Below are 11,771 nucleotides of genomic sequence, written 5' to 3' on the forward strand. Positions count from 1 at the left end.
GTGTATGCTAAGAGATAATGGAGAAATACAGGGTTGCAGACCAGTCTGAGATGTGATCGTGCTCACAAATTATACTTGTGTGGCATAGGTTCCCCCCTGGGCTCCCCATGCGCTTTACCTCCCGATCTGTTGCGGAGGTGTGCAGGTGCATCCGGCGCTTGCCGGTGGGACAGGAGCCGGTAGCTGCGTTCGGTCAGGCAAGTAGTTGCAGGCATCGCGCGCAGTGTTGTTGGGCGAGCCGGTCGCCGGTAGGTCCGCTGCGGTTCCCCTTGCAGGGCGCCACCATATTAGGATTGCCCGTGCATGCGCAGTGCTTCCCCATAGTGCAGCGGCCATTACAAGTAGGCGTACATGCGCAGTACAATAGAGCAACCGGCGGCCAATACGAGAACAGCTCCGCAGGGGACTACAGCCCCCACAATGCCAAAGAGGCATGCCACATGTCGCGAACCAGCCAATAGGGCTGCAGCTTCCCCCTGCACAGCTATTGATACATGTGGCGCGCCAGGGACCATGCCAGTTGGCCTGGCTGTTGGGACTGCATATATTCCTTATGTTATCTGTAGTAAAACTGTTATCTTTTTACTAAGTGTGTGTTTTATTGCATGCGGGTCCCGTACAGGTGGAGGCGCAACCGAGAAAGTGTGCTACATTTGTTATTGCTAGAATAGGAGTGTAAAAACCACTGGTGTTATAATTTGGAGTGAAGGTACGTGTATTATATGTCAATATTTGCCTGAATCAAAGCAAAGATTTTCTGTAGTGTCAACGTGCTTGGAAGACAAATAGCAGTAACTTAACTGCGTTTCTTAAATGTGCTGCCCATCTCTTAGGTTCAGAGGTTTAAGCCAATTCAGAACTGCTGGATTTAATTTCAAAAGAAGCCAAATCCAGACTTATTAGCCACGAATTACAACACATCTAGGGTGCAATATATCAGGGAAAAGTTGGAGCAAAACTAAAGCGAATCAAGTCTCTGCATCAATATATAGTATCAAGGTCTTCGCGCCATACGTTTCTACTCGCAATTTAGTGACAATATTTGGCGTTACATGGCGCACAGATTAGAATGAACCCTGCACCTCTATGTGCACATTTTGTATCTTGTACCTGCGACAAAAAAACAAACTGCCAAGTCTGAAGTGACGTAAACTTTTCTGGCCAATAGTTTGGGTCACAGGTAGGAAACACTTTGTAAAATGTCACAAATTATATTAAATAAACATGAGACTAACTTTCCCAAGTGAAATTAAAGTGGCAATATCTCAACGGGCCACAGTATACTAATGACAGTGACATTTTTACGGGGGCAGATTTAGATAATTGGCGCCATTTTTACAGAAAATCTGACATCTGTAAGTATTTGTAACTAACTAGCGAACTAAGTAATTAACCTTTTATGTTTTATTCGTAAACATGGGAGAGGTTTGATTTAATCTGGCTTCCTTTTGTGTGTTATTATTGTGCTCAACAAAAGTGTGCACACTTCTTTTTTTAAAGGGGAAAAATTGATGTGACAACGAAATGTAAGCAATCAACTCTTTTCTTTAAGCATGCTTACATTTGTTAAGGTAAATGAATGACATTATTTAAAGATTTGCAGAATGTTTTCTGGCCAGCTGCAGGGGATTGCACCTTTAAATCACTTGATAATGTGCAATTTAACGGTGAAGTAGGATAAATGGCTGCTTTCATGTTTAAAAAATTGAAATACCAGACCTACTTGTAACATCCCCCTTGATGCACCTCTTATGATCAATTCTCTACGTATATGATTGAAAACAGACATGTTAAACAAATAAAACAATGAAATAACCTGGTCTATTTTTAAACTACATGTATAATTGGTTGGAGGGGCGTCCGACGGGAGACACACACTTGCCAATCACAGCCATTCGAGTAAAATGCAGTTACCAAACAATCAATGCCGTGGCACTTTCCTAAATCTCCCCCCGTGAAGACCTATCACTGGAAGACACTAACCTCAAACATGGGTTATCACATATATCATTCAGCGCGGGATGGAGGTGTGATAGCCCATATTGTAAGTGTGTGAATCTCCTCCTATGTGCTTGATGGGTAAGCATCAAGAAAATGTAACTTGCCTCCACCAGTCCAAAATAGAAATAATTCAGCGCACAGCCAATGGAGTGGGTCCCAAACAAAAAGTAGTAAAAAATATGATCTTTATTGGTCCATAGTTAAAAAACAGAGGTAAGCACCCTCCTACGCGTTTCGTGCCTATATGGCACTTTATCAAGGAGTCAACTAAAAAGGTCACTCGTCCACTGCAGCGCTGGAAGGACAGCGGGTGCACAAGAACTGTGTTGGTAGCACAAATGTCAATCATTGTGATGCTTCCCAAAGTCTTGCCCCATGATGCCTTGCATATTGTAGCACTACCCAAAGCATTGTGTGGCATGACTTCCAGAAGCAGTGTGGTGATTGGCAGCTCTACAATGTTGTCTTTTTGCATGAGGCCTTTCTAAATGCCTGGGTGTCTCTCTGGCCGCTCCCAGGTGCCAATGAAGGAAACAAATTCAAGCAAAATCCACTCGCCACTCTTCCTTTTTTACTCATCCTGGATGAGTGGATTTTTCAAGCCCTGTTGATGGAGAACAGGATGAAAATGAACATCGAGGTGGTCCCACCATGTCGGAGCCGAAGAGAAAACTAGAACAAAATGGAGTTTATTTCCTAATCCCCGAAGCGTCTGATCGCAGAAAACTCCCACTCAAGTCAATTATTAAATAGGCCCCAATGAATGAAAAAGTGTATAAAGTTACATTGTATGTATATTTAATATACTTTTTGCACCACTATTTGTTTGCTCGCTTTTCAGCCCTGAAACCTCTTTTATTTTTTCAAGTATAAACACATTTTTGCAATTACTTATAGCAGGAGTGGCCAACTCCAGTCCTCAAGGGCCACCAATACGTCAAGTTGTAAGAATATCCCTGCTTCAGCACAGGTGGTGCAGTCGTTGACTGAGTCACTGATTGAGCCACCTGTGCTGAAGCAGGGATATCCTTAAAACCTGTCCTGTTGGTGGCTCTTGAGAACTGGAGTTGGCCACCCCTAACTTCTAGTATAATGGAGGGAAGATAGCAATAAGTTACAAGTTCCACAAAAGTACCTGCCATGTATCACTTTTACCAACACACCATGATTCATTCTGTTTATATAGAGAATGTCAGGTTGTGTTGAGTGAGACAGGAGAATACTGTATGAGAGAGGAAATCTAAGTTTGGCAAGAATCATTACACATCAGGCACCTCAAAATCTTTGCAAACAATGTGAAGCAGCTATTCTCTTTAGTCGTGTTGATTTGTTGGACATTGTGCAGCAGAGCGTGTACCAGCATCACCCTGCAAACTGTGAACACTGCTTCTATTGTTTATTCTTTATGTTGGAAGTGCTGTTGAGTTGGACAAGTTGGTACATATAATGTGCACAATGCCTCATTAACACCTTCTCACACTCATACACATATAGACAAAAAGAGGGGAACGCACTACGCTCCGATGAGAAGCATTGGAGCCCGATCTGGCATTAACTGCCATACCAGTCAATGGGAGCTTAGTGAATACTGGCAAAAGGACCATATTTACTAAGCAGTGCTAAGTTAGAAAGCACCTTGAGGCTTATTGAAATGATAAATATGGCCCATGGTATGACGGTCACATACATTCACATTCTCATACAAGCACTTTCACATGCACAGAGACCTTACACTAGCACAGAGACATACACGCACACACTCGAGCGTTCAAACAATCATTTTCCAATCTCTCAGACAGACCCGTTACTCATATACAGATCACACATGCCCATCCTCACAATTTCATAGTTTCTTTGAAATGTAAACATTGTGAATTCCCAGCACAAACTCTCTTTGATGCACATACTTAATATCATACACGCAGCTCCACAACATAGAGCGAAGGTTTATTTTGGGTAATGCACATCGGAATAAATGATTTAAGTCTGTTACACCTCAAGCGAGAAGGTACTGTACGATTAGGGCAGTCCAGCCGCAGGTGACAGTGAACAAAGGACAGTGGCATGTTTAATAGGTTAAATGTTACTGATTGACACCTTTAAAATAAAATGAGATGAGTATAAGAATGTGTAAATCGTCACAAATTATGTTAAATAAATAAAAGCTTTAGGGGGCAGGTGGTTTATAATATTTATTGAATGTCTTTTGGTGATAAGACTGTTTGCCAGTCCTCAAAGCTACAGTACAGGTAAATTGAAATCTGTCTTTTTTGTTTGCAAAGTAATAGTATGATGCCATCATTAGTCAAACAGATAAACATACATACAGTATAGCTGATATGCTTGAATCTAGTGTTCTCAACTAAAAGCGACACAGTCAATGGTAGTGTTTAGCTGCCAACATTCTAATAACACATTGGCTGCATCTGCAGAGCAGTAAGTTAGTCCATAGATATAAAGCTGCTATTGTACAAGCCTCAATTAGGAGTTTATTCCCAAACTTGTCCTGTTTGCTCTGCATGCACTAAGTCCTTTGAGGTGAATGAGCTGACCATATATGTACAGCATATCTACAACAGCTTTGTGAACAAGCTTTTACGGTCCACTATACAATGTGGTGAGAAGCAGGGAAAAGCACAGTTGGCAATGTATTAACATCCATTCAAGTGAATGAGCGTCAGTGCATTGTATACTGTGTGTTACCCCACTTTTCATCATAATGTATTGAATAGGGACTGACAGTCGGTGAGGTGTCCACCAATGCACAAAGCATATTGAAGGGTACATCAAAGAGCCACTAAAAGGACAACTGGATTGCCGGGAAGAAGCTGGGAGGGGAGCATCACTGATCTGCCCATTTTTAGACATGAACATAGGAGCTATGATAACAGTCTGTGATTTTGAAAGTGGGGACATTCCAGGCCAAACTCTGTAACTCTAAAATTGTATGACATTGTCATTACAACCCAAACGTTATACACCTATAAACCGGCCTTCCAAAACCGGTGATTGTAGCAAAGATGGCAATAAACATGAAACCCTGTCTATACTAAAGAGGCTTGAGACAGAATACAAGGGCAGGATAGATAGCCAATGTGTTATTGTTGAAAAACACGGGCTGTGTTAAGAAATATGTATAATCCAACTATGCTCCAAATGTTGCCAGCCAAAGAGACATTGCGCCAAATGAATTCTGCAAGTAACCCGTACTGCCCCACAAAGCCCCTCACAGCCCATTCACTTTGATGGGCCATAGGGTGCCTTGCAACTTACCCCCGCTCACTAAATATTGCTCAGTTTGAGTAGGAGAGAAATACAATGTGGTGGAACGGGAGCACTGGAAGGACCAAAGTTACAGTAATTCCTTCTGTATGTTACCAATTTATCATGTTTACCACATGTATCCTATTACACACGCCGTCACTTTCTCACACACACAGACGTTCTCACACAGATAAACGCTCACTCCGGAGATATTTGTGGCAGTGCTTGCTACATGCCATTTTTCCCATCCTGTTGGGAATTGTCAGTCTTTAGTGGGAAAGAGTGAGCTGCCTCAGGGAGAATATCCCAAGAAGGGATGTTCTCAGACTGGGAGGTGCCTGACAGCCCACCATCCCCCCCCCTGCATACGACACACAACCCCATATTAAATATGCTGCGAAGCCATCTTCCCCTTGCTAGGGAAGATTTAAGCTCCATTCAGTATATTTTAAAGGGGCAGTATTATCAGAACCTGCAAATGTCTTTATAATTTCCGTGTCCCAGATGCACACAGAAAGGTGAAAAAAATTCTTCTTCTTGAAAGCATGTTACAAATCAATTTATACTGCAGGATTCTACTTAGCTTCATATATTTTAGTTGCAATCATTTATTTTTACACATTGCAATTTTTTTTTTTTTAAATAGCACTAAGTGCTCAGAAGACAAGATACGAACATTAGATGCGATACACTCATGCAGGCTTCTGGGGGTATTGCTGCTTTAAGGGGGACAATCCAAAAAAAGTAGTAAGCACACAATTAAACAATTTAAAGAGGCAATTGAAGAATGCGATTTTTTTTTTTTTTTTTTCAAATGTATTTTATTTTCAACATAGGTTTGAAGCAGGGGGTGTCCGGGCCTGAACCCCATTAATTTTTGCTCCAGTGACTCCTGCATCCGGAGATACAGATCTCCATAGGGGGTGCCGGTAGGGTCACCCAGCTCATCTAGCTGGGTTCACATAATAGCAGTGTTCCAAAGCTCCTGTGCGGGCCAATAGGAAGCCGTGATGTCATCAGGTTCAGCTTCCTATTGGCCCACATGATGCGGGAGGTTTGTATCTCTGGAAGCAGGGGATTCTCGGAGCTGAAATTAATGGGGGTCAGACCCCCTGCTTCAATCCTATGTTAAAAAATTATCAATTAAAAAAAAAACGTATGAAATACTCCTTTAAAGTCAAATTACTTTAAGATGGGCAGGTTCTATCTTTTAAAAAAGGAAAGGTATACACAGGTAAATTACAGGCATACCCCGCATTAACGTACGCAATGGGACCGGAGCATGTATGTAAAGCGAAAATGTACTTAAAGTGAAGCACTACCTTTTCCCACTTATCGATGCATGTACTGTACTGCAATCGTCATATATGTGCAAAACTGATGTAAATAACGCATTTGTAACAGGCTCTATAGTCTCCCCGCTTGCGCACAGCTTCGGTACAGGTAGGGAGCCGGTATTGCTGTTCAGGACGTGCTGACAGGCGCATGTGTGAGCTGCAGTTTGCCTATTGGGTGATATGTACTTACTCGCGAGTGTACTTAAAGTGAGTGTCCTTAAACCGGGGTATGCCTGTATACAACTAAAAACATAGGCAGAGCATTGATCCAAGGAGATATCTGATGTACTGCAGTCAGTAAGTATCTTTTTACCCTTGTTAGACATAATTGCCAAATGTTACCCTGGGTTTTTAGTATGCCTTCTTCTGGATCAATAGAACTATAAACTAAGGCTTCGGATATAGTAGGAGCGCGAGACGGAGCGCGAGACGGAGCGCGTGGCGTCGCACGCCTTAAAAGAACCAATCCATGGCTTTTGGGTTTTGCGTGGCGGAAGCATGACGTGAACAGTTTGCCGTCTTTGGCTGAACCGCTCACGTGACCCGGTTGACGCACGACAAAATAAAAACATTTTGTCTGCTCCAAAATCGCCCGCGCCATCGCGCTTGGTCGCGCGCTCTATGGCTTGCCTCATAGAGGTACGGCCTTTTGTTCGCACCGTGTCGGAGGGATGACGTGAGCGGGCGAACCGCTCACTTGACCCGGCCGTCGCGCGTCAACATTAAAAAATTGTCTGCTCCAAAATCGGCTGCGCCGCGTGGTCGCACGCGCTATGGTTTGCCTTTTGTTCGCACCGAAAGCGCGGGGTATGGAGGCGGCCTACGGGTGAGTGAATTTGAAATGGTGGGGAACTGTTTGGGGTGATTTGTAATAGTAGTAATGTAAGACCGCCCTTTTTGCAAAATTGCCATTTGTGCAACTTTTCAGAAATGTACAAAGAAGCAGAATTTGATAAGTTTGCCAATGTTTTGCACATTTCTCCTTAGGCTGAGCTCAGGATGGATACTACGTGACGCGCGCACGTTCAGCACACTGCAATGTTTTGAAACGAACCATGTCACATTGCAGCTTCTTGTGGCGGCAAAGTGCAGCGTTGACGCTGCGACACTTTGCCGCCACAACCGAAATTGATTTTTCGGGCTGCAGTCGCATCACGTGAGTTGGTTCAGCGAACCAGCTCCGTGACACGTTTGCCACGCCCCCCGCCACGCCCCCAAACGCCGCGACCCAACTCCTGCAGCCAAGGCACAGATCGCTGGGCTGCAGGAGCGCGCGGCGGAGGCGCGCACGGAAGCTCGCGGCCGTAGTATCCACCCTGAACGCAACCTTACAGGTTTCAAGGGCAGACAAAACAGCAACAAATATTACTGCATTGCAATGACATGAAGGCTGGAGAATTATAGAGAATTATAGAGACCATGGGACCCATGTACTAACCAACACAAACTGCTTTTTTGATGCAAGGATATTCTCATTTAAAATTGCGCTTGTGTGAGCCTATGTAATACCCTGACATTTCTCAACTATTGCCATGAGTGCCAAAAATGATTCACCCCCCTCCCCCCCATTTTTTATTGGAGCAGAAATGGCCTGCGCTTGGCATACGGATGTGAATGGTATGTACTAAAAAATAATGTTCCTGTGCCCAAATAAAAGTAGAAGTTCATCTTGGCGAAGAACCTAAACCTTCTTAGGGCACAATTAAGTCGCAATGTACAGTACAAACCAAAAACGTATTTGACGCAGCAGGGATGTGTCATTTAATAGGTTAAGAACATGTATTTTCCCATTAGGGATATAATAAAAAATATTACACTAATAATTTATATTAATTAACACTGGTGCTAAATTAACATACAGTACACCTCATTCTGTTTCAATTAAAATTGTCTCAGTCAGCTATTCAACATGATGTGTCAAAGTGGATTTAAAACGAGTTATGCTTCTTATGTATACGGTAAAGTATAGAGTACTTATGACGCACATTTACGGACGTTTCTACTGATTTTTAGCACATTTTAAAATATGATTTTAACACATCTGCCTCCATGTATTGTTATATAGCACAACAAATGCCACATCAAATGGCGAAAAGTCAATGTAACCCCTTTATGACACCCAAAGTATTGCTCTTAAACCTCTGTAGGGTTAAACATCTTCCTGCCAGACAGACCACCAATCCATGGTCCTCCAGTGAGTTAGCGGACACTATGCCAGCGAAAATATCATTGGGACATTTATAGAAATTAGGTCATTTGCCAAAAGTTCAAAAGCTCTACAATGTCCATCACATGGAAGTCTATTTCTAAACATCCTACACCTAAAATAATCCCGGGAAGGATAGGGAAAGGGTACCATCATCAACAGATTCTGGCACGGGTATTTCTTCCAGAAAGGAAGACAGCTGGCTAAACATATCCATCCATCTATCTATCTATCTATCTATCTATCTATCTATCTATCTATCTATCTATCTATCTATCTATCTATCTATCTATCTATCTATCCATACACAGGGTACACAAAGTAATTAATATAATTCTGCAGCCTGACTGCACTGCACAAACCAAATATAGCTCAGAGGAGGTGCCCGCAGACGCTATGTCCTCTATAGGTGATGGGAACATCACTTGGATTTTATGAGACCTGCATCACCGACATACTGAGGCACTGTGGGGAATTGGACAAAATACAGGGACAAAGACACACAGGGGTCTGCATCTCTGTCCCTTACCTGGAAACTTCTCGTGGTGTGTCAGTAAAGATAGTTACTCACCAGCTCATGGGCTCAGGTTTGAGCTGCCTGTGAAGTGCTACCGAGAATCCAAATAAGCTGCCTGACTCCCCTTCCTTGTGCAGGGTGTGTGTGGCATCCAGATTGAAGGCACTGATCCTGTCCACAGCCTGCAGGCTGAGGCAGGAGAGGCAGAGCAGTGCACCCCACGCTGCAGACATGCTGCAGATCCTCGCGGTCTGGGGTGGGTGTGGGAGGAAAAAAGCAGGGCTTCCCTCCTTCTCCTGCCAGCTGAGCCCTGTGCAAGGTCAGTTGCTTGACTTGAGCTCCCCAGCCCTGCCTGCTGCTGTCACACAGGGAGAGAGATAAGGGAGTGAGGTTGTGAGTGACCAGGCGTAGCGCTGCTTTCAAGCAGGACAAGCCCCCCTTCTCTCCCAGTGCACAGGATTCCAGGCAGAGCAGGGGAGGGGAGAGAGGAGGGAGCAGGTGGAAAGTCATTCAAACCTCTCCAATAGCATCATTTTGCAGCATTCAGATCACATCGCTGTGATGCTGCAGACTGGAGAGAGGGGAAACCTCAGAAGATGCTGATGTCATTTCTCAGTTTAGGATCAAGTGTGACCTCAGACTTTTTGCAGCTCTGATGTGGAGGGGGCAGCTGGATTGCAAAGGGTGGTTATTATTAATAAGACAGGCATTGCCATTGCACTGCATGCTGGTTCTTGCAGTCCAGAGATCCCATCAATAATGCGCATCTTGTCATGTGTGTTATCCACACATGCAGTTGTATAGTCTCAATGCACTGCAGGAGTTGTGCTGCCATCTAGCCTGGGATTTCTGTACCATTGGGTAGTACATAGTAAGGCTTTCATACATAACTCCTACTTTCAAACCTACTACATTTCCCCTTCTTTGAAGAGAATAAAAAGACTTATTAATTAAAAAATCTAAATGTCCCGCTCTTTATAGCATAAACCTTTAAAGGGGCTGTCCCTCCAAGGACCAAAGTGTACTAGTGGCAGTAACATGTTTAATGGGTTAAATATAGATGATTGGCTCCTCTTATAACCAACAACAACAACAAAAAAAAGAATCAGAAAAGTATAAGTATTTTTTAAATATTGTTTAAACACTCCTCAATGTTTCCATAGTAATTTACTTGTAAAGTCTACATAATACGAGATGTCTGTTAGGACTATTTAAGGTCAAAAATCCCTGTTGACATCAATAGGTATTTTCAACCGAAAATGGCTCTAAAGGCCGCTTCGAAGTATAAAGAATGTAGCCCTTAATGCTTTGAAGGGTTTCACTATCTTTATCTAATCTCTTTGCTGTGTCTACAGGTAAATTGCAATTCTGTGTTGTTTTGTTCTTTGTGAAGTAATTACATACGTTACTGTATGTAACCACCTTTGAGGCCCATCTTAAAACACACCTGTGCAACGAAGCATATGTGGCTCACACTATACACCTCATACAGTACATCGACCTTGGCCCCCTGCAGACGCACTGACCAGAACACCTTCCTACTGTCTCTGTACGTTCTTCCTACCAACCAATTAGATTGTAAGCTCTTCGGGGCAGGGACTCCTCTTCCTAATGTTACTTTTATGTCTGAAGGTCTTATTCCCATTACGTGTTATATTATTATGTCACGTGTATTACTGCTGTGAAGCGCTGTGTACATGGATGGCGCTCTATAAATAAAAGATATGCATACATACATACATTTAGTTAAACAGATAAGAGTGTAGCACAACAGCCATCTGATAAGAATCACAGAGCAAACAATGTAAAAAAAAAAAAAGAAAAAACAATCATTCCAAACATAGAAATAATTCACAAAAACAAATAAGTACATTTTTTAGTTTAAAGTGAATTCATTGTAAGGAAGTCAAATACACGGAGTAGTTACATTAAGAGAATGAAAACCTTTTATTGAATAGGGGGAAATAGTGAGGTTGTACTCAGACTTTAAAAATACAAAACCAAACAATACTAAGGCCGCGGCCATGGTGTGAGCGACGGCGCGTGCAGCGCTAACAAAATGAAGAGGATCTATTGGTAGGGTTGTCAGGTGTCCGGTATTGAACGGGACAGCCCGGTATTTCATTGCTCTGTCCAGTAAAAAAATGAGAGATAATACCGGACATGTATGAAGGGAGGGGGGGGGGGGGTGGGAGAGGATGAAGGGAGTGGGTGAGAGGATGAAGGGAGGGGGTGAGAGAGGATGAAGGGAGGGGGATGAGAGAGGATGAAGGGAGGGGGGATGAGAGAGGATGAAGGGAGGGGGGATGAGAGAGGATGAAGGGAGGGGGGTGGGAGAGGATGAAGGGAGGGGGGTGGGAGAGGATGAAGGGAGGGGTGAGAGGATGAAGGGAGGGTGAGAGGATGATGGAAGGGGTGATGAGAGAGGATAAGGGGAGGGGGGATG

General features: G+C 43.4%; 1 protein-coding gene across 5 annotated transcripts in view; it reads right to left on the minus strand.

Annotated features, from left to right (window-relative positions):
• Positions 1 to 9,801, minus strand: part of ITGA7 (integrin subunit alpha 7) — a 141,916-nt gene extending 132,115 nt beyond the window's left edge. For 2 of the 5 annotated variants that reach the window (XM_075591278.1, XM_075591282.1), the window contains exon 1: positions 9,380 to 9,797. In XM_075591278.1, the coding sequence (XP_075447393.1) occupies positions 9,380 to 9,558 (179 nt within the window). In that variant the 5' untranslated portion in view covers positions 9,559 to 9,797. Of the gene's footprint in view, positions 1 to 9,379 lie in introns of all 5 variants that reach the window. The other 3 variants (XM_075591283.1, XM_075591279.1, XM_075591281.1) reach the window with 3 other exon arrangements.
• Between the last annotated feature and the right edge of the window lie 1,970 nt (positions 9,802 to 11,771).

This window comes from Ascaphus truei, chromosome 3, assembly GCF_040206685.1.
Source record: "Ascaphus truei isolate aAscTru1 chromosome 3, aAscTru1.hap1, whole genome shotgun sequence".
In the NCBI taxonomy this organism is placed as follows: domain Eukaryota; kingdom Metazoa; phylum Chordata; class Amphibia; order Anura; family Ascaphidae; genus Ascaphus; species Ascaphus truei.